Source organism: Phoenix dactylifera, chromosome 9, assembly GCF_009389715.1.
Source record: "Phoenix dactylifera cultivar Barhee BC4 chromosome 9, palm_55x_up_171113_PBpolish2nd_filt_p, whole genome shotgun sequence".
NCBI lineage: Eukaryota > Viridiplantae > Streptophyta > Magnoliopsida > Arecales > Arecaceae > Phoenix > Phoenix dactylifera.
This window is the reverse complement of record NC_052400.1, coordinates 1,793,682-1,817,598: the sequence shown is the minus strand read 5'-3', so window position 1 is coordinate 1,817,598 and position 23,917 is coordinate 1,793,682. Positions and strand designations below refer to the sequence as shown.

Genomic DNA, 23,917 nt, shown 5'->3' with positions numbered 1-23,917 from the left:
CAAAATTTAGAGATCTAATGGTGGAAAGAGGTCCAATTAGAGATTATGATTTTCGTTTTCCTAGGGATGAAAACAATAGACACTTCTCTACGATATATTACATTCGTAAGTTACCTAATGGTGAAAAATATGATAGAAGATGGTTAGTGTATTCGAAAGATTTAGATAGAGTATATTGTTTTTGTTGTAAATTATTTAATTCAAAGCCTAGCACGAGTCAATTAGTCAATGAAGGAAGTGAGGATTGGAAAAATCTAGGTATCAAGCTTAAAAGTCATGAAACAACTAATGAACATATCATTAGCATGAATAGGTAGATTGATTTAGAAATGAGATTGCTAAAAAATAATACAATTGATAAAAGTCTTCAAGAGCAAATAAATCAAGAGAAGGATCATTGGAAAAAAGTTCTATTGAGAATTATTGCTGTCGTAAAAAATCTTGCAAAAAATAATTTAGCATTTCGAGGAAAAAATGAAAAGATCTATCAAAGCAATAACGGAAATTTTCTAAGTTTTATTGAAACGATTTCAGAATTTGATCCAGTAATGCAAGAATATATTCGACGCATTCAACATGGTGAAATTCACAATCATTATTTAGGTCATAATATTCAAAATGAATTAATTCAAATATTAGCATCTGAAATTAAAGCTATAATAATTAAAAAGATTAAAGAAGCAAAATACGTTTCTGTAATACTTGATTGCACTCCTGATGCAAGCCATCAGGAACAAATGACCCTAGTTTTAAGATGTGTAGATACTTCAACAAGTCCAGTAAAAGTAGAAGAATATTTTTTAGAATTTTTAGAAGTAGATGATACATCTGGAAAGGATCTTTTTAATGAACTTATAAATATAATAGAGAAACATAAACTTGAGGTTAATGATATAAGAGGACAAGGGTATGACAACGGATCTAATATGAAAGGAAAACATCAAGGTGTACAAAGAAGATTATTAGATATAAATCCTAGAGCGTTTTACACACCATGTGGATGTCATAACTTAAATTTAGTATTATGTGATATTGCTAACTCATGTCCTAAGGCTATATCTTTTTTTGGAGTGATACAACGAATTTATACCTTATTTTCTTCTACAAAACGATGGAAAATTTTACAAAATAATATATCCACATTAACTCTTAAATTCTTGTCACAAACACGTTGGAAAAGTCGTATTGAAAGTGTCAAAGCAATTAAAAACCAAGCTCCTAAAATAAGAGATGCCTTAGTTCAATTAGCAGAAACTAATGAAGATCCTAAAACAAAGAGTGAAGCCACATGTTTAGCTACATATGAGATTGAAAATTTTGAATTTTTATTAGGCATGAATATTTGGTATGATATATTGTTTGCTGTTAACTCAGTTAGTAAGATTTTACAATCTGAAGACATGCATATTGATGTTGCTATAGATCAATTAAAAGGTCTTCTTTCTTATTTGAAAAGTTATAGGGAAAATGGATTCATGAATGCTTTGAATTCATCTAAAGAAATTGCAAATGAAATGGAAATAGAACCTATATTTCGTGAAAAACGTATGATCCGTAGAAAAAAATATTTTGATGAAAATAATGATGATAAGATAACAAGATCAGCTGAAGAATCTTTTAGAATTGATTACTTTTTATATATAGTAGATCAAGCTATTTTTTCAATTCAAAATAGGTTTGAACAATTTACCATATATGAAAATGTTTTTGATTTTTTGTTTAATTTTAGAAAGTTAAAATCTTTGAATGAAGATGATTTGAAAAAATATTGTCTTAATCTTGAAAACTTTTTAAAGCATGGTGAATATTCTGATATTGATGGTATTGATCTGTTTTCAGAGTTAAAAATTTTAAAAGAATTTTTACAAACAGAAACTAGTACTCCTATTGATATTTTAAGTTTTATAAAAAAACAAATTCTTTTCCAAATGCATGCATTGCATATAGGATATTATTAACAATACCTGTAACAGTTGCTTCTGCTGAAAGAAGTTTTTCAAAATTAAAGTTGATAAAATCTTATTTGCGATCAACTATGTCACAAGAAGGATTAAATGGATTAGCTATATTATCGATTGAAAATAGTATTTTAATGGATCTTGAGTATAAAAGTTTAATTAGTAATTTTGCTTCTCAAAAAGCTAGACGAATTATTTTTAAATAAAAATTTTAAAATATTTTTATACTTATTAAAAAAAATTATTATTTAAATAATAATTAAAAAGGCCTCTTCTAATGAGTTCGCCTTAGGCCCCCAAATGTATTGGGCCGCCCCTGCTTGTAGAGAGAAGAAAAGCCATGATTCAGTGCCATGCATGACACCAGAGCCCAAGTTGGGAGTACTTGATATCATGTATCAATAGGTGGAAAGCAAATCTTCCTATCAAAGCGATGGAGGAATATTGTAGGAGAATTGAGGCCCTATGCGCAGTTAGAGATGGGATAAACATAATTGGCTAGAATTTTTCAATGAGATTTTGACAAGATGGTCTTGTTCTGTCATTTGAATCACAAAACGATCCCTCTTTGTATATAGAAAACATCCAGCCCCTGCTCTTGGCTGCAGTGGATAAAAATGGACAACCATTTGGGTAATCACACGTTACAGTACCTGGCTGCATGGACCTTAAATTTCGGACCACCCACCCAGATCGAGACAAGAGCCAATAGATGGAGTTGTTGTTCAGGCCCAGCTGGTGATAGACATATAAAAGCAGTTGCTTACCAATCTAACAGCCTGTTATGTAAAATTTACACTCCTTTAGTCTGCTATTGAATATTGCTGTTGTAACTTTAAAATCAATATCGCATGAGCTTGTAAAGGTCATAATTTGAAGTGGTTGTGTTGCATGTCTTCCTTTAATGTGTTTGCTAGGTGTTACTAATACCAACACCAGGTCTCTTCAATGCAGACCATTTTCCAAGTAGAAGACTCCCTTGAGAGCTGTTCGAGATGCGGCATCAGTTTGAGATGTCTGCAAGAAATTGACCTATACGATCAAGCAAGCATGCAGATACGCCTGGCTACTCAAAATTCCTTGTCAGATGAGAAAAAATCGAAGGTTCAAACGCGATTCCAGAATCACAAGGGAACACAGTGGCAAGACTATTTCATGTGATATATAATCCAAAGCCACTGCAAGCTACATAGCTTCAAACATAGCAAGGCCATGATTGATTTTTTATTAAGTAGCAAGGAAACTATGGTATTTATGCACACAACAAACACAGGTCTTATCACCACAACAAAATAGGATTTGGCCAACTCTTTTTCGCCGACGCTAACAGAAAGCGTCGGCAAATTTCGAAACAGCCCTGGCATACTACGACGCTTTTGGAAAGTGTCGGGTAAAATTAGAATACGACGACGCTTCAAAGCGTCGTTGGAGGAAAAAGGCCACCAAACCCATGGATCTCCTGCCTTTTTCCCGATCCCCTGCCTTTTCCCTCCCTCTCTCTCTCTCTCGTGCGGAGGAAAAAACCCTAACCCTTTCATCCCCAGCCGCCATCATTCCCCCCCTCCTTCCTCCCCGATCATCTCCCCCCAAACCCCCCACCGAGCTTCGGATCCCCCTCCCCCTCCGGATCCCCCTCCCCCTTCGAGCTTCGAGGACGACCCCGCGCCGTCGAGAAAGGTGTTCTACCCCTCCGACGGCGCTGGTGGCGGGCGGGATGTAGTTCGATGACAACATACCCTTGAAGGAGGTGTTTGATAATCTGAGATGCACGCGGGAGGGGATGTGTTCTTTCCCTTACCACTTCAACTGATATAGATCTGTGAGACAACCCTCTTGTTTGTGCTTTTTGTTTTTTAATCTAGCTGTTGATTTATTTATTTATTTTTTGAATTTGTTTGTGGTTGCAGGAGAGCAAGTTTCTGAAATTCTTAGGGTTCATGTGGAATCCGCTGTCGTGGATGATGGAGGCGGCGGCTATCATGGCCATCGTCCTCGTGAACGGAGGGGTGAGTCCTGGAAACACCACAATCTGATTGTTTTCTTCTTCTTTTTTAGTTTTTTTTTTCTGTGAGTAGTTTTTGGTCTCAAATTATTTCCTGGCAACTTCAGTTGATTGGAATGTGATTTCCAGACTTCTACAATTGGAACAAGGTCAAGGTTCGCTACTGTGATGGTTCATCATTTACGGGAGATGTAAAGAGAGTAAATCCTGTAAGTTCAATCTAGTGTGCTCTCACTTGCTGTAATATTATCTATATTGTTAAATGTGAGAATAGAGATATTTTGATCTCAAGAATGTCCATGAATCAAGAATAGAGGGTCAGGTGCAACAGTGCGGGTATTCCAACATAACAGTAAGTTATATATCCATGAATCAAGAATGTCAGCTTATCTACTATATTTTCATGTTCTCAATCTTTACTCCTCTTGTCCTTGTAGATCCCTCTCACTTGGAAGAGGTGTTAAGAGAGCAGATAGCTGAGGGACAGCCTCGAACGCATAGACCCTGGAAGAAAATCATCGTTATCGTTGAGGGCATTTACAGCATGGAAGGAGAGCTATGCAAACTTCCTGAGATCATAGCTGTGTGCAAGAAATATAAGGTCTGACCACATTGAAATCTTGATTCTAGATTTCCTATGCTTTCTGTCCTTTTACATCCATGAATCTGGTAACAACACAAAGCCGTTGTTCTTTCATCTCTAAACTAGAGCCCAATTCAATGTGGATGTTTCATTAATTTTAGCTTGCAATGTATTCCAGGGAATGGTTAGAATATGTGGAACTTGATTATTTACACATACTTGGATGAAGCCCACAGTATTGGTGCAGTTGGAAAATCAGGAAGAGGTGTTTGTGAGCTCCTAGGAGTGGATCCTGCTGATGTAGATATTATGATGGGAACATTTACAAAATCATTTGGATCTTGTGGAGGTTATACTGCAGCATCAAAGGTACAATTCTTGCTCACCTTGCATAATTATATGTTTTTTAACTACAAAAATGGAGTCCGAGATTGCTTAGTTGCCCTCTTATCTTTTTTCAGGAAATCATCCAATATCTGAAGTACACTTGCCCTGCACATCTTTATGCAACTTCCATGTCACCACCTGCTGTGCAACAGGTTATATCTGCAATTAAAATTATTCTTGGAGAAGATGGGTCTAACAGAGGTACCTAAGGAAATATGTCGAAACATTTTATCATCTTCCTGAGGATTTGTGATGATGTCATTGATGTTTATCTTTGGGAGATTTCTTATGTGTGATTTATTTGGTTATCAGGGGCCCAGAAACTTGCACGCATTCGTGAGAATAGCAATTTCTTCAGATCAGAACTTCAGAAAATGGGTTTTGAGGTTCTTGGGGATAATGACTCACCAGTTATGCCTATAATGCTTTACAACCCAGCAAAAATCCCAGCCTTCTCTAGGGAGTGTCTCAGGCAGAATGTAAGTATGACATCTTATTTAAATTCCCTATTATGTGAATATTATGTAAATATTCCCTGAATGACATATTAAATTCCTTTTCTTATACTCAAATTATGTATGTTCATATAATGTTCACGTAGATAGCTTTTAGATGATATTTTGATCTAAAATGATAATAAAAAAATCTCCGATCTTTCTTTCTTTATTCATCTTCCCTTCAGGGTGAATGAGCCACTGCTTGATGATGCAAACTACATGTCACTGAAATCTAGGCCTCCCCATTGCAGATAAAAAATATTTTGGTACCAGGTGTTGCTGAGAAAGGCATATATCTGCTTTTAGCAATTAAACTTTTGGATAGAATGTGTTCCAATCTACAAAAGATGTCTGTTCTGATTTGATTCATTGACTGCATTCAGTCATTTGCAACCAGTTGTGAACCATCTTTGTTTAAGTATATCATATTGCAGTGAGATAGAGTTGTAAAGTGTCAGACAACTGTTCCGAAGTTTATGCAATCAGTTGCTCAGTTGAATGATGTTATTGACAAAGTCATTTGCTATAATAGGTTTCAGGACACAATTTCTAAATGCACTGGCTGGATTTGGGAGCTCTTCTTCTACAGGCATGTTCATAAATTCTTGTTATGCCCACTGCCAGTCAGAAATGCAAGAGACATGGCTAAGTTCTAATTCTCCTGTGCTTGAGAAGATTGTAAGATCCATTACCATATGCTATAGATTGTTAGATAACAGTACAAATTAATGCAAGAGACATGGCTAAGAATTTAATGGTCATTAAATTCTTCAAAAGTTTTCAACACTGCTAATATTATCTCTGAACAATATCATACTTCTATTTCCACTATTTGCAGTAAATGGCAGCATCTTGTAGAAGGAATAGAGTGCATTTATATTTGTCCATTCTTGACACACTGCAGCTGCTCATCTGGAGATCAAGCGTTGATTTCGGGAATTAATTTTGCATAAAATAGTTGTGAAATTATATATTAGTAAGAAGACATATGTGCATGTAATAAATTGAAAGAATAAGTTCAACAGCAACATTTGAGACTAAGATTACTCTGTTTTAGGAATCATGGAGGATTTAGAATCTTTTGATGATTTAGAATCTTTTGGATTAGTATGGAGAGGAATTAAAATATTTGCTACCCATTGACAAAGAGAGAAGTGTCCATATTGTTTAAGTATTTGCAAATGCAGTGGGTATCTTATAATTTGCCCCTTTCGCCCTCTCCCTGTCTCTCTCTCTCTCACACACAAAAAAAAATCTCATTTCCAAATGAATGCTTTTTTAAGTTGTAATGTCCATATTCTTTTTATAGTCTATATGGCGATCATGTTTATATTTTGGCTTGCTGTGATGCATGAACAGTGGTTTATCTACTAATGTATGGCCGGTATGTGATATATGGAATTTGTTGTGCAGATCGACGTTTTGCCTGAATGAGGGCAGAGTTATGGTTTTCATCAATGCAGTACAGCAGCAAAAAACTGGAGGGATGACATTGCTCTCGTAAAACATATAAGTTTGTGTCAAAATTATTGAAATTTCCTCATACTTTTTGGAAATGTTCAATCCTAACTTGTTTCCAATGATTTGATTTTTGTTGATGTTTTGCTGTCAACATCTTATGATAGCATGGGGACACTTTAATTAACCATGAAATTGTAAAACACTGTTTGGAAATCATATATGTACTCGTTGTAGGTTCATCTCATTAAAGAATATGGAGTTGTAGGTTCATCTTATTAAAGCATATGGTGTTCGACTATTCAGTCATATAAAAGGCAGTCCTTGTAGCATATTACTAGTGAAGTGGGGAAAAAAATTACAAAATTGAGGAATGTACTTGTGTATAGGTAGTAGTTGAGGTGGTGGTGCCTGTTGTTACTACATTTTCCAGCTTGTATGTCAACAAAATCTGCTGTTCAATTGGCAACAAGCATGCGAAGGGCAGCAGGCAACTGCAGGCCGGATGCAAGAGTATCAGGGTAAAGAGGGACGCATGCCGTTCGCTTCCATCAACTTCTATCATATTTTACACGCATGCCATCGTTGGGTTCGGTTCTCTGCGTCTGTTATGGTGAATGTTGCACTGCTAATAAATAAATAAAGAATTCCCTACGTGTGGTCCTCGATCTGAGGTCTTTCAATGGTCCTCCAAAGCCGATCTGCCACCCGCATTAATTATTTCTAACGACGCTTTAAAGCGTCGTTAAAATCACGAAATTTTTTTAAAAAAATAATATTCTAACGACGCTTTAAAGCGTCGTTAAAATCAAGAAATTTTTTTTAAAAAAATAATATTCTAACGACGCTTTAAAGCATCGTTAAAATCACATTTAACGACGCTTTAAGGCGTCGCTAAAAAGCGTCGCTAATTTCCGACGCTTTTCAAAGCGTCGGAAAACATTTTCTCCACTGTAGCATAGGCGACGCTTTGCCGACGCTTACGAAAGCGTCGGGATGGTTTTTAGCGACGCTTAAAAGCGTCGTTAAATGCCAAAAAAAGCGTCGCTAATGACCATTATTCTTGTAGTGTATTATCATAATTTTATTACGTACTAGCAAGCAACGTAGGTTTTACATAGCCATCTCGGACTGCTGAGTGCTGACTACTGGACAGCTAAACTCAGCTTTTATTTCCATAATTTTATTACATAATACAGCAGCAAGCAGCAGAGCTTTTACCTACATAGCCTTATTGGGATACACTGATACAGACCACCGCCTCCTGCACGGATGAATAGTCTCATGATTACTCTGTTGGAACAAGGTGTGAAGTTGATGGGATAGGATTAGGAATGAAGCAAGAGATATTTTTCATTCATAGTTTTTTTTCTGCATCTTACAATCTTGCTAAAGCCATTCTTATATAGAATGACAATTTAAGTAACATTTAATGCCCTTGGAGTACTAAAATGACTCTTTGAAATACAAGTACTTCTGAGATTTCCAAGGTGACACTTTGGATTACAAAATGACTCTTTGGATTACAAAATGACTCTTTGGATTACAAAATAACTCTTTGGAATACTAAGTTGTATCAACACCGAAGAGTCATGTGCATTGATTGCAAATTACTTCCTAATACTCCTCCTTAATTTGCAATTGATTCTTAACCTTTCTGAATTGTTCTATGGTGACAGCTTTGGTAAGAAAATCTGCAGCTTGCTCATTTGTGCCAACATACTTCAAAATGATTTCTTCTTTGTTTACCAAATCCCGAATGAAATGATGTCGAAGTTCAATATGCTTGGACCTTGCATGGAAGACTGGATTTTTAGACAAAGCAATTGCTGACATGCTGTCACAATAAATGATAGTTGGTTGAACTTGAGTTTGTTGTAGATCCAAGAGAACTCTTCTTAACCAAACTGCTTCACATGCAGCATCTGTAGCTGCGATGTACTCTGCTTCTGCTGAAGATAAAGCAATTGATTTTTGTTTCTTTGAACTCCATGAAATCATCTTTGAACCAAGACAAAAAATATAGCCAGACGTGCTTTTTCTATCATCAATTGAACCAGCCCAGTCACTATCGGAATAACCAACAAGATTGTTATTTTCTTCTTTAATATATTTTATGCCTTGCCTTTGACTTCCTTGAAGATATCTCAGAATGCGTTTTGCAGCAGCATAATGCAGTTTGCTTGGTTCTTGCATAAATCTTGAAACAACATTCACGGCATAAATAATGTCAGGCCGTGTGTTGGCTAGATATATTAATGAACCAACTAGACTTCGATAGAGCTGTGCATCAGCTTTTTCAGCATCATCATCTTGTTTTAACTTTTCATTCAATGCCATTGGAGTTGAAACTGGTTTGCTCTTGTCCATTTGAAATTTCCGTAACATGTCTTTAATGTATTTCTCCTGTGAGATAAAAATTTCTCCTTTGGCTTGCTTTACTTGGATTCCAAGAAAATACTTCATTAATCCGAGATCCGTCATCTCGAATTCCTTCATCATGCTTTGCTTGAATTCTTCTACAACTTGCATGTTAGTACCCATGTAGATAAGATCATCAACATAGATACATGCAACAAGAAAGTTAGTAGCATCACATATCTTTACATAAAGAGATGGTTCACTTGGGCTTCTTTGAAATCCATTTGAACAAAAATATTTATCAATCCTGCTGTTCCAAGCTCGTGGAGCTTGCTTCAAGCCATATAGAGCTTTATGAAGTTTATAGACTTTGTGTTCCATACCTGCCACTTCATAGCCTTGAGGTTGTTTGACGTATACCTCCTCCTTCAGTTCGCCATTGAGGAAAGCAGATTTGACGTCAAGTTGGAGGACTTGAAGCTCAAGTTGTGCAGCAAGAGCAAGAACAATACGGATTGTCTCCATTCTTGCAACTGGTGCAAATGTTTCGGTAAAATCAATGCCAGGCTGCTGTGAGTATCCCTTGGCGACAAGTCGAGCTTTATGCTTTTGAATAGATCCATCTTCTTTATACTTGATTTTGTAGATCCATTTTAGCCCGATCACATCCTTCTCTTTTGGCAGGTTGACTAGCTCTCAAGTTTTATTCCTTTGAATTGTTGCAATCTCATCATCCATTGCCTTTTTCCATTCTTCCTTTACAACAGCTTCCTCAAAATTCTGAGGTTCATAACCAAAGAAAGCAAGGTGAGAAGTGTTATAAATATCTTGCATAGATCGAACTTTCTTTGGTAAAGAATCTGTATCCATGGTTTCTAAAAAAGAGGGAGAATGGATTGAACTTGATGAAGAAGAGGGAGTTTGTGACATAGATGGTGAAGTTTGTATTGGTGATGAAGGAGAAGAATGAATTGAACTTGGTGAAGAAATTGATGTTGGTGTAGAAGGAGTTTGTTGATGCTCTTCTTGTCTAGCTTGTGGCTCCATGAATTCATATGCGTTTGACATTTGAGATGAGTTCTGTGTCCAATTCCAGTTAGATGCTTCATCAAAAATTACATCTCTTGAGACGACAAGCTTCTTGGTTTTTGGATTGAACAACCTGTAACCTTTGGATTCATCACTGTAACCAATAAATATTAGTTTTTCTCCTTTTTCATCAAATTTCTCCCGGTATTGTGATGGAATGTGAGAATAGGCAATACAACCAAATACTTTAAGATGATGTACTGTTGGTTTTCTTTTGTGCCATGCTTCAAATGGAGTTTTGTTAAACACTGCTTTTGTAGGAGATATATTAAGAATGTAAATAGCAGTATGCACACCTTCAGCCCAAAAATTATTTGGTAAGCCTTTTTCTTTCAACATGCTTCGGGCCATTTCAACAATGGTGCGATTCCTTCTTTCAGCAACTCCGTTTTGTTGAGGACTCATACGAACTGTGAGTTGTCTTTGGATACCATTATGTTTGCAGTACTCCATAAATGGTTTGTAGATAAACTCTCCTCCTCGATCAGTTCGAAGAGTCTTGATTTGGAATCCACTTTGTTTCTCAACTAGTGCTTTGAATTGTAGAAACATAGAGAAGGCTTCGGACTTGGCATGCAAGAAGTAAACCCACATCATTCTAGTATAATCATCAACAAATAGAATGAAGTACCTTCGGTTGTTGTGTGATGGAGTTGCTGTGGGTCCACATATATCAGCATGAACAAGTTCAAGAGGTGCTTTGGATCTCCATGAAGACTTTGAAAATGGTAGCTTGTGCATTTTTCCATATATGCAGCCTTCACATACTTGACTTCTTCCTTCGATGAGAGGGAGACCAATCACCATATTTTTTTGCTTGAGTAGATGCAACCCCTTCATATTCAAATGTCCATATCGAAGATGCCATAAAGTTGACATATTAATAGCTTCACTTTTGAATACGACATCTTGTGATAACATGGTTAGAGGAAACACCTTGTTTGTGCTCATAGGAACAATAGCAACTAGACAGTTATTCTTTTTATCAAAAATTTTGCAGCTACTGTTATTGAAGTTGATAGCATATCCTTTTTGAGTAAGTTGCCCAACGCTTAGGAGGTTATGAGATAAATTTGGCACATAAAGAACATCATTAATAAGCCTTTTGTTACCTCCTTTGGTGAGAACTTCAATAGATCCTTTGCCTTCAATAGTTTGGAGTTTGCCGTCTCCGAGCATGACTTGAGAAGAATAATTTTTGTCAAGTTGGATGAAGATCTTTTGGTTCCCCGTCATGTGGTTGCTACACCCACTATCCAAATACCATACATTTTGAGAATCTTCTTGAACATTCATGCAAGAGAAGAGTTGTTGAGTTTCTGCTTCATTTTTAGTGAAGTTGGCTTCCTCATTTCCATTCTTCTTTTGGTACCAACAGTCCCTTTGTGAATGGTTGGGAATCTTGCACTTATTGCATCTGTATCGACAATCTTTTGAGTCATGGTTGTTCTTCTTGCAAACGCGGCATCGAGGATTGAAACCACCTGATTGTTGTTGGTTTGCTCCTCCTTGATAGTTGCCTCTTTCCTTCTTTTGGAATGGTCCTCCTTTGTATTTCTGTTTAAAATTCTTTTTCTCTGAGGTGTTGAGCTTAGTTTGAAAAGCTTGCTCAAGAGGTTGAGTAGAAAACCTATTCATTCTTTCCTCATGAACTTGTAAAGAACTCATTAGTTCATTAAAACTGTAGGTAAAGAGATCTTTTGATTCTTCTATTGCAGTGACAACATGATCATAATTTGTAGGAAGACTTCTAAGAACCTTTTGAACAACTTTTCTATCTTCAATAGTATCTCCAAGACTTCTAATTTGATTAACAACTTCAGTAACTTTGGTCAGAAAACTTTGCATACCTTGGCCTTCTTTCATTTGCATGTTGTCAAATTCTCTCCACAGTGATTGTAACTTTAATGAGATAACTTTCTCATTACCTTGGAAACCTTCTTTGAGTATTTCCCATGCTTGCTTTGCTTTTCTTGCTCCAAAAATTCTGGGATAGATGGTTTTGCTTATTCCTTGTTGAATGTATCGAAGAGCACATGCATCTTTCTTCACATTCTCCTTGTACTCTCCTTGTTGTTCTGCTGTCCAATTTTTTGTAACTTCTTGTGGTTGAGGTGGCTCTGCATATGAACCTTCGACTATGTCCCAAAGGTCTTGGGATATGAATATGGTTTGCATTTGACTACTCCAATAGTCATAATGCTCACCATCAAAGATGGGAACTTGGTTTGAAGTGTAGGAGAACATGGTAGTTGATGAAGATGCCATCTTGACAAGTATTTTTTTCCAGGCTCTGATACCAAATTTGTTGGAACAAGGTGTGAAGTTGATGGGATAGGATTAGGAATGAAGCAAGAGATATTTTTCATTCATAGTTTTTTTCTGCATCTTACAATCTTGCTAAAGCCATTCTTATATAGAATGACAATTTAAGTAACATTTAATGCCCTTGGAGTACTAAAATGACTCTTTGAAATACAAGTACTTCTGAGATTTCCAAGGTGACACTTTGGATTACAAAATGACTCTTTGGATTACAAAATGACTCTTTGGATTACAAAATAACTCTTTGGAATACTAAGTTGTATCAACACCGAAGAGTCATGTGCATTGATTGCAAATTACTTCCTAATATACTCATCATCATCATCATCATCATCACCACCACCACGACCAGCACCGGCACGAGCAGTAGTGTTGTTGCCAACAGCGATGCCTCCATTGTTTTGAGTATTTCGACGGTTGTTATTCCCAGTTTTGTTGTTACCAGTTTTGATGTTCCCAGTTCTGTTGCTCCCAGGTTTGCATTTGGGAGTTCGTTGTGGCTGAGGTGCAGGATTGTTGGGCTTGCACGCGTTGTCTTCCTCTTGAGGGTGCTTGTCCAACAGCCAGTTGCTGACCCCTCGAGCAACTCCATGGACGACTCCATCCAAACCGGCACAGGGGTTGAGTGCATCAGCTACTGTGTGCATCGTATCGAACTTCCGCTCGATACCATCTCTTATATAATCCTTGCCCTGCTTACTCCTCATGGTCTCGAGTGCTTGCTGGTCTCTCCTGCTTCCACTGACGAAGGTGATCAGGGCTACTTATAGGCTTCATGGGAGCGGATTCAAATGGTTCTCAAATCCGTTGTCTACCTCAACGATGCTGATTGGTATGGACTTGAACAATCCGACACTGCTATGAGCCAAAAACGGAAATGCTGGAGAAGAAAAGAGAAAAGGCATTGGTGCTCCAGCATTTCCGTGGAGCATCAATGCGTTTTGGCTCATATCCATCCCCTCTCCTGGATCTATGGACCCCAAATTAAATTTGGATCTGGAGTTACGTAATGAATAGTCTACCTCATTCTACTCAGTCGGAGGTGACGCTGAGGGTACACAAGAGCCGAGCAGCTCGAGCTCGATTTAGACCCAAGCTTAACTAGACTAGCTAGAACAAATTTTCTGTCAAGTTCGAATAGTAAAATACTCGGTTCGAAGGCTTTTTAAATTATAAATGTAGCAAAATGCTTTTTTTCTTATCGAGATAAATTAGAGCTTGAATGCTGAGAAAAGAGAAAAGGAGAATGGATGCTGAGGTATTGAAACTCCTTTCCTTTGGCGCTTGTTTAAAAACATAACTCTTAGATAAGAGGGAATATTTAAAAAGAGAACAATTGTAGATCTCTAGAAGGGAACAAAGTTTTACCAAAAAATACAAGGGAATAAGGTTCCTTGCCCGTTGATGATGTGGGAGATAGTACGTAATGACTAACAGGAATATGGATAACATTCAAACTTTAAAACTCTCATCCAGGGTTCCTGCATATGGTTAGTTACTTATGTATATCTACAAGGGCTGTGATTAGTTGTACTATCCTTGAATCACTCCCATTCCGTTGTTTCACCTACAACATATACGTACATATTCCAGCCATGAGAATGCATTGGCCTTCCTTTCTATTTATTATTCACAAAGTATTTTGTACTTTATGCTGTCATGTTCACACTCTTACATTGTAAAGTTAATTAAGCTGTATAAGAAAAAAAAACCTTTTCAAATATCATAATAATTAATTTGAGAGAGTAACGTACTCAGGAAGTTGAAAAGAAAATGGTGAACCTCCGTCATGAGAAAGAAAGGATGTGATTGGGCATTGTCTATTAGGGGGGAGAAAAACAGAACCCTAGAATTCATATTGTAATGGCAGATGCTCTAAATTCTCCATAAAAAAAAAGTACATATTACAAAATAATAAGCTTAACCAAACACGGTCTTTGCCCCAGAATCAAAACTCTTTACATCATATATATATATATATATATATAGTTCAAATTTGGCCCAAGGGTGGCCATGCTGGAGGAGTCGAGGGAGTTGCCGGAATGTTGAGAAAGAGGGTGAGCCACCTCCCGTGCGACAGCATACCTATACAAAGCCTCACCGGTAGTTTCGGTAAGGACTCTCTGACGCTCAAGTTAGGGTGGATCTCGGATGGATTAAAAGTCCCTTAAGCGTTACCAGATGGGGCTATTTATAGTCCCTGTAAGGATGCCCGGATGGTGGATGTATGGCTCATTCTCATCATGAGAGGAGATGGCTTCAAGCCTGATGGCGCGTAGCTAGAATTTGCTTGCGGCGCACGATGCAGTCTGTTTTTGTGAATAGTAAGGCATTGACAGTTGTAGCAGAGTATGGCTGGAGCAACATGGCGTTGTTTTTGACTGTCATTGGCCGGAAAGCGAAGTATGGCGCAGAGGCATTGCAATGTATGTCCATGTAGGCGGGCGTGGGCATGCTCGTGGATGCGGCTATAGGCAGGGCCGAGTTCAGCGAGAGGTCGCATCATATATTTGGTGAAGTCGGCTTTTCGGGTGCTGAGATCGGCTTAGCTTCTTCGGTAGAGCGCTCGGAGCTCGAGGGTCGGGGCGTGTTGATGGATAAGGCGCCTCGAGCTTGGTCTGGTAGGTCGGCGAATTTTCCTAAGGTCGAAGGAGCTTTTGGGCTCACGGTTGACACAGCAGAGTGTCTCGAACTTAGGCCCAGGACGTCATTATAAGCATCAGAAGAAGTTGTTGTAGGCCGTGGTTGTGCAGAGACTAGGCCGAGGTCGACTAAGCCTTTGGTGAAGTCCGAGGTCGTGGTGGTTCTGAGCTGGAATGCGGTTCTCTGGTCGGCGTTGCGGTCTGCTCGGCCGAGATAGGACGATCCTGACCAGGACGATCCATTTTGCCCCCCATCATATATATATATATATATATATATATATATGTGTGTGTGTGTGTGTGTGTGTGTGTGTATTATATATATATATATATATGTGTGCGTGCGCGCGCGCGCGCGCGCGTGTATTACATATATATATATGTATGTATGTATGTATGTATGTATATGTGTATATATATTACATATATATATATATATCTATATATATATGTATATGTATATGTATATATTACATATATATACATATATATATATATATATATGTATTACATATATATACGTATATATCTATATATATACATATACATATATATACATATACATGTATAAATATACACATATTTATACATATATACATATATATACATATATATATACACACACATGTATATGTGTATACACACACGCACACATATATACACACACACACATATTTTTGAATTGTGAATTACCTAAGTTATGATGTTTACAACTGACATTTGTGGCATAAGCATGTGATTAGTTATTAAGAGTTTTCATTCTATCTATATGTACTATTTGTGAAAAGTACTACTTACGGGCTCTCAGATGCTATGGATGGCTTCTGCTAGTAGGCATAAATTTGAGCATATGGCCCCCCGCCAATGGGAAAGAATAACTAGGCATACAATCCCTATCGTGGGAGTTAAGTACGACCGTAGCTAAAAATCTGAGAGTGTAGATTTAAACCATGGCATGCCGGTATACAGTTTTACGATGCATATTCATGAAAAGATATGTTGGTATGTACACCGATTTACCGGCTCAGTATGAATATTTTTTTATGAAAAGCTATTATTTGACGCTTATGTTAGCTTCTCAAATCCTGCTTAAAAATGTTCGGTATGATAAGTGATCCGGTGAGATTATGCATGATTACTTATTGAGCCGTATAGCTCATATTAGTTATTTATATTTTTCTTTCAGATCACCGCTAGTGATAGCAGCAGAAGACATCTTTGATCATGATTTTATTTTTTGGGTATATATACTTTTGTGTACATAAAATGTTAAAAGAGGCTCTGTACTCTGAACTAACCAGTAAGTTATACTAGTAATGACATATATAAACATGTTTGTAAAACTTTACTACCCTGTTATTCATATACGAGGCTTCGTGCTATTGTGAGCGGTAGTCGGCAATAGCGTGGCCGTGTCATGGATCCGGATCCGGATCCGGGTCGGGACAAGATATTTCTGTCACCCAAGCAAGAAAGGAGAGAGGGAGGAAGGGAGAACCCGGTATGCAAGTCTGAACTTGGGTGATTACATGATCTTTGTTTAATACCTTAAGTTACTTTGGTTAATGGTTGTTTGTTTGCCTAAATTTTATTCCATCTCCCGCTGAGCTTGTAGTGGAGTTCAGTGTATGTCTGTGTTGAAATATGTGTGATTTTATTTTGCCCGACAGTCGATGAAATCTGCATTAGAGTTGATTTATAATTTTCTGTGTTTTCAATTCTGATTTTTAGCTTAAGGAATTATGTTTCAATGCTTGCAGATAATCAGGCTTGCGAGGAAATTGCCAACAGCGGAATTGAAGGAGCTGAAGGGGGAAGAGGCCAAGGAAGAAGAAACTCTCGATGAGAATGACCTCACTTGACCAATCTTAATTGGTTTGAGAAGTGCAAAATTCAATCCTTCGCTGCACAAAGTGTTTTTGTGGAGTTGTTGTTCAGGCCCAGCTGGTGATACACATATAAAAGCAGTTGCTTACCAATCTAACAGCCTGTAATGTAAAATTGACACTCCTTAAGTCTGCTACCGGATATTGCTGTGGTAACTTTAAAATCAATATCGCATGAGCTTGCAAAGGTCATAATTTGAAGTGGTTGTGTTGCAGGTCTTCCTTTAATGTGTTTGCTAGGTGTTACTAATGCCAACTCCAAGGCTCTTCAATGCAGACCATTTTCCAAGTAGAAGACTCCCTTGAGAGCTCTTCGAGATGCGGTATCAGTTTGAGATGTCTGCAAGAAATTGACATATACGATCAAGCAAGCATGCAGATACGCCTGGCTACTCAAAATTCCTTGTCAGATGAGAAAAAATCGAAGGTTCAAACGCGATTCCAGAATCACAAGGGAACACAGTGGCAAGACTATTTCATGTGATAATCCAAAGCCACTGCAAGCTACATAGCTTCAAACATAGCAAGGCCATGATTGAATTTTTATTACGTAGCAAGGAAACTATGGTATTTATGTACACAACAAACACAGGTCTTATTATCATAATTTTATTACGTACTAGCAGGCAACGTAGGTTTTACATAGCCATCTCGGACTGCTGAGTGCTGACTACTGGACAGCTAAACTCAGCATTTATTTCCATAATTTTATTACATAATACAGCAGCAAGCAGCAGAGCTTTTACCTACATAGCCTTATTGGGATACACTGATACAGACCACCGCCTCCTGCACGGATGAATAGTTTCATGATTACTCCTCATCATCATCATCATCATCATCATCATCATCACCACCACCACGACGAGCACCGGCACGAGCGGTAGTGTTGTTGCCAACAGCGATGCCTCCATTGTTTTGAGTATTTCCACGGTTGTTTTTCCCAGTTTTGTTGTCACCAGTTTTGATGTTCCCAGTTCTGTTGCCCCCAGGTTTGTATTTGGGAGTTTGTTTTGGCCGAGGTGCAGGATTGTTGGGATTGCACGCGTTGTCTTCCTCTTGAGGGTGCTTGTCCAAGAGCCAGTTGCTGACCCCTCGAGCAACTCCATGGACGACTCCATCCAAACCGGCGCAGGGGTTGAGTGCATCAGCTACTGTGTGCATCGTATCGAACTTCCGCTCGATACCATCTCTTATATAATTCTTGCCCTGCTTACTCCTCATGGTCTCGAGTGCTTGCTGGTCTCTCCTGCTTCCACTGATGACGAAGGTGATATCAGGGCTACTTATAGGCTTCATGGGAGCGGATTCAAATGGTTCTCAAATCCGTTGTCTACCTCAACGATGCTGATTGGTATGGACTTGAACAATCCGACACTGCTATGAGCCAAAAACGGAAATGCTGGAGAAGAAAAGTGAAAAGGCATATTGGTGCTCCTGCATTTCCGTGGAGCATCAATGCGTTTTGGCTCATATCCATCCCCTCCAGCATTTCCGTGGAGCATCAATGCGTTTTGGCTCATATCCATCCCCTCTCCTGGATCTATGTACCCCAAATTATTTAAATTCGGATCTCGAGTTACGTAATGAATAGTCTATCTTATTCTACTCAGTCGGAGGTGACACTGAGGATACATATGAGCCGGGCAGCTCGAGCTTGACTTAGACCCAAGCTTAACTAGACTCGATTGTTATCGCGCTTGAATAGCTAGAACAATTTTTCAGCGGAGTTTGAATAGTAAAATACTTGGCTCGAAGGCTCTCAAGCTCGAAGCTTTTTTTTTATCGAGATGAATTCGAGCTTGGATGCTGAGAAAAAAGAAAAGGAGGGGGGAAGCTGAGGTATTGAAATTCCTTTTCTTTGGCGCTTGTTTAAAAACATAACTCTTAGATAAGAGGGAATATTTAAAAAGAGAACAATTGTAGATCTCTGGAAGGGAACAAAGTTTTACCAAAAAATACAAGGGAATAAGGTTCCTTGCCCGTTGAGGATGTGGGAGAATAGTACGTAATGATTAACAGGAATATCGGATAACATTCAAACTTTAAAACTCTCATCCGGTATTCATGCATATGGTTAGTTACTTATGTATATCTACAAGGGCTGTGATTAGTTGTACTATCCTTGAATCACTCTCATTCTGTTGTTTTACCACAATATATATGTACATATCCCAGACATGAGAATGCATTGAGATTTCATCTTCTTTGATGATATCCCACCAACTTTGGCTTCACCATCTCTCCAGCCATGAGAATGCATTGGCCTTCCTTTCTAATTATTATTCACAAAGTATTTTGTACTCTATGCTGTCATGTTCACACTCTTACATTGTAGAGTTAATTAAACTGTATAAGAAAAAAAAACCTTTTCAAATATCATAATAATTAATTTGATCGAGACTTGCATGCGAGAGAGTAACGTACTCAGGAAGTTGAAAAGAAAATGGTGAACCTCTGTGATGAGGAAGAACGGATGTGATTGGGCATTGTCTGTTAGGGGGGAGAAAAACAGAACCCTAGAATTCATATTATAACGGCAGATGCTTTAAATTCTCCATAAAAGAAGTACATATTACAATATAATAAGCTTAACCAAACACGGTCTTTGCCCTAGAATCAAAACTCTTTACAACACACACACACACACACACACACAGAGAGAGAGAGAGAGAGATAAAAGTTGATGAACTTAGCTGCACCTTGCAGAGAGAAGAAAAGCCACGATTCAGTGCCATGCATGACACCTGAGCCCAAGTTGGAGTGCTTGATATCATGTATCAATAGGTGGAAAGCAAATCTTCCTATCAAAGCGATGGAGCAATATGGTAGGAGAATTGAGGCCCTATGCGCAGTTAGAGATGGGATAAACATAATTGGCTAGAATTTTTCAATGAGATTTTGACAAGATGGTCTTGTTCCGTCATTTGAATCACAAAACGATCCCTCTTTGTATATAAAAAACATCCAGCCTCTGCTCTTAGCTGCAGTGGATAAAAATGGACAACCATTTGGGTAATGACATGTTACAGTACCTGGCTGACCTTAAATTTCGGACCACCCTGGCCACCCAGATCGAGACAAGATCCAATAGAGATCCCAACAAGCAATTCCGGTTCCCAGTTCAGATAGAGAGAATCTTGGGTTCTGTACGCACTATGCTATCAAAGTGGAAAAAAACCCCGCTCCCCATGCATGCATGCATGGATGCATGGCTTCATCGAGAAACATATTATATCCACCTAATAAAACGCGACAGGAAAAAAATGTAATAATAAATAAATAACTGATTTTGGAATAGATTGCTTCTTGTGTTGTTTAATCTATCATGTGCTAACTGATTTTGGAATAGATTGCTGTATATATAACTGGGTAATACATACAAACAAGAAAGTCTCTACTTATACACTACTCACTGCAACATGCTAATTAAAAGAGGACCATCTTTCCATTAATCTATGTGGCCAACTGCACAGAGTCGCTACATATAAGAAACATGGCGGTGCAGCTGGGGACTACATTTGTACATGCTGTCACATAGACTGTATTTAGTATCATGACTGTATGCTACTCAAGATTGACATGGAAAAAAGGTTACAACCCACTTTAGTTAGGAGGAATGCATGAATTTTCTTTTAGGGTGGACAAATTGGATAAGGATCGATGCATAACTCAAACTGTTTCTTTATCTTGAATAATGCATCGTAGCGTTGCCTGTTTAAATTATATCAAAATAGGTCACAAATAGGAGAATAACCGTTATAACAAGGCAGAAACCTCCGATACAACATTCATGAGTTTCGAATGAAGAATGAAGAGTGCTTGCTGGTCTCTCCTGCTTCCACTGACAAGGTGATCAGGGCTACTTATAGGCTTCATGGGAGCGGATTCAAATGGTTCTCAAATCCGTTGTCTACCTCAACGATGCTGATTGGTATGGACTTGAACAATCCGACACTGCTATGAGCCAAAAACGGAAATGCTGGAGAAGAAAAGAGAAAAGGCATTGGTGCTCCAGCATTTCCGTGGAGCATCAATGCGTTTTGGCTCATATCCATCCCCTCTCCTGGATCTATGGACCCCAAATTAAATTTGGATCTGGAGTTACGTAATGAATAGTCTACCTCATTCTACTCAGTCGGAGGTGACGCTGAGGGTACACAAGAGCCGAGCAGCTCGAGCTCGATTTAGACCCAAGCTTAACTAGACTAGCTAGAACAATTTTTCAAAAATACTCGGTTCGAAGGCTTTTTAAATTATAAATGTAGCAAAATGCTTTTTTTCTTATCGAGATAAATTAGAGCTTGAATGCTGAGAAAAGAGAAAAGGAGACGTCCCTGGCACCTGCCGAGTCGTCCCCGCGATAGCGGAGTCGACTCTCTCAGTAGCGGAGTCGACTCTCTCAGTGGCGGCAGAAAGGCAGTTTTCAAGAGATATGCACGAGACGTCCCCACCGTACGCGGAGTCGTCCCCGCAAGTAAAAAGCAGACTTCCCGAGTCGTCCCCAAGATAGCGGAGACGGCTCTCTCAGGGTTTTCCAGAGAATGACTTTTTCGGTGATAAGGCAGCGGAGACGTCTCCTAAAAGAGCGGAGTCGACTCTCTCAGAGAATTCCAGAAGACATGTTTTTCTGAGATAAAGAAGCGGAGTCGTCCCCGAGGCAGCGGAGTCGTCCCCATTCAAAAAGTGCAAACAAGCCGAGACGTCCCCGTAAAGTGCAGAGACGACCCTCTCAGCAAATCAGAAAGGCAAGGATTCAAACGGTACAATTCCAGAGTCGTCCCCGTAAAGAGCCGAGTCGTCCCCAGACAACGTAAAAAGTAAAATCTTGTAGCCGAGACGTCTCTCGTTGAAGCAGAGACGTCCCCGGAGCGCCTGGGACGCGACTGACAGCTTTTACAGGTTTGGTTTGAATTTTAAATCTCTTTTACTTTATCTCTAACGGCTATATTTGCTTTTTGAGCTATAAAAGGGAGCTCTTAAGTGCTTCTCAATAACTTTTTACCAACCAAAAAAAAGCAAAATCATTCAAGAGAGAAGAAAGAAAAAGAGGTTCAAGGGAGTTAGTGCATTCAAGTGAAGAAATCAAGTGCTTTCAAGTTTTCCAAGTGATTTCAAGCTCAACTACTCTCTTCCACCCGGGATTCAAAGCTCACACTCAAACCTACGCAATCCACATCGGAAGAATCACCATTTCCCACGCTTCCAACGGCAAAAGGATTCTTCCGGGTTCTATTGTTTATCATTGTCATATTTGCTTATTTAGAGCTTTCTAATTGTTTGTAAAACTCTTTCAATATTGTGCTTGTTCCAGTCAAGGGACTTGGAACAAGGAAAAGGCGTCCCAAGCCTAGGTTAAATTGGGGGTTTTAGGGTTCGTTGTTAGCCCGGTGTAAAACAACGAGTTGGGTAGTGCACTCGCAAAACTACCGGACTGTAATCTTGGATTATAGTGGAAATTCCCAAAGGTGCTTTGGAGAGTGGATGTAGGAGCAGTGGAAGCTCCGAACCACTATAAAACCTTGTGTTTGCGATTGACTCTTCTCATCCCTCTATCTTTACTTTAGTTCATACATTTGCGTGTTTTACTCTTAATTAGGCAAAAAGTTTTAAAACACCCAATTCACCCCCCTCTTGGGTGACCATCTCTGGGCAACAAGTGGTATCAGAGCGGGTGCTCTGTATAATTCTTGAAGACCTAACCGTCTTAGCTAAAGATCTAGATGGGAACACCCTTTAACAATGTTCCTGCTGAGGGGCAGGCAACCAATAGACCTCCACTCTTCAATGGGACAAATTATACCTATTGGATGACTAGAATGAAGATTTTCATTCAAGCACAAGACTATGCCTTGTGGAGGGTTATACTTAAGGGACCACAAGAACCATCACACATGGTTAATGGCATTCAAGTTCCCAAACCTGAGGAGGAGTGGGATGAGAATGATGATAGGATGGCTCAACTCAACTCTAGAGCCATGAACTCATTATTTTGTTCTCTAGATGTAAATGAGTTCAATAGAGTCTCCACATGTAGTTCCGCTAAGGAAATATGGGATAGGCTTGAAGTTACCCACGAGGGTACAAATCAAGTCAAAGAGTCTAAAGTGAACATTCTAGTTCACAAGTATGAGTTGTTTAAGATGGAACCCAATGAAACCATCACATGCATGTTTACACGCTTTACCGATATAATTAATGGTCTAAAGAGTTTGGGTAAATCTTATACTAATCCGGAACTTGTAAGTAAAATTCTCAGGTCTTTGCCGAAAGCATGGGAAGCAAAGGTCACGGCGATCGTAGAAGCCAAAGACTCAACACTTTGGGACTAGAACAACTATTGGGCTCATTGATGACGCATGAGCTCACAATGAAGCAACATGAAGAAGAGTTGCCAAAGAAGAAGACAATCGCACTCAAGGCTACTTCGAGTGTAGTTGAAGAAGAAAGTAGTGAGAGTGAAGAAGGAAGCGAAGATGAGGACTTAGGTTTGATAGTTAGGAAGTTTAAAAAATTCATGAGGAAAAAGAAACCCTTCCCAAAGAAAAAGTTTGGAGAGAGAAATGATTGGGAAAAAGAAAAAGAAAAAGAAAGAGACCCAATCATATGCTATGATTGCAAGAGACCGGGACACATTCGTTCCGAATGCCCTCAACAAAAGAAGTATTTTGGAAAGAAGAAGAAGAAGGCATTGAAGGCAACATGGGATAATAGTGACACATCATCCTC

The 23,917-nt window shown here is 38.6% G+C and overlaps 2 protein-coding genes across 2 annotated transcripts; one reads left to right on the top strand and one right to left on the bottom strand.

Moving 5' to 3' along the window:
- The first annotated feature begins 2,575 nt into the window (after positions 1–2,575).
- On the top strand, positions 2,576–6,861 carry LOC120111969 (long chain base biosynthesis protein 2a-like). Its single transcript, XM_039130542.1, has 10 exons — positions 2,576–2,591; positions 3,866–3,964; positions 4,090–4,169; positions 4,270–4,312; positions 4,398–4,561; positions 4,733–4,912; positions 5,005–5,131; positions 5,243–5,443; positions 5,960–6,105; positions 6,841–6,861. The coding sequence occupies exons 1-10, from the start codon at positions 2,576–2,578 to the stop codon at positions 6,859–6,861; spliced, it is 1,077 nt and encodes a 358-aa protein (XP_038986470.1).
- A 1,095-nt stretch (positions 6,862–7,956) lies between these two features.
- LOC120111842 lies at positions 7,957–18,502 on the bottom strand. The gene is made up of 2 exons (XM_039129771.1): positions 17,969–18,502; positions 7,957–8,140 (listed from the first exon to the last, which is right to left on the bottom strand). The coding sequence occupies exon 1, from the start codon at positions 18,485–18,487 to the stop codon at positions 18,002–18,004; it is 486 nt and encodes a 161-aa protein (XP_038985699.1). The 5' UTR covers positions 18,488–18,502; the 3' UTR covers positions 7,957–8,140; positions 17,969–18,001.
- Between the last annotated feature and the right edge of the window lie 5,415 nt (positions 18,503–23,917).

Bases quoted from the DNA above. Each gene is read 5' to 3' on its own strand.
- LOC120111969 (XM_039130542.1), top strand. The intron at 4,170-4,269 runs GTAAGTTCAATC...CCATGAATCAAG, and splicing joins ATGTAAAGAGAGTAAATCCT to AATAGAGGGTCAGGTGCAAC. The intron at 6,106-6,840 runs GTAAGATCCATT...TTTGTTGTGCAG, and splicing joins CTCCTGTGCTTGAGAAGATT to ATCGACGTTTTGCCTGAATG.
- LOC120111842 (XM_039129771.1), bottom strand. From the start codon at position 18,487: ATGAAGCCTATAAGTAGCCCTGATATCACCTTCGTCATCAGTGGAAGC.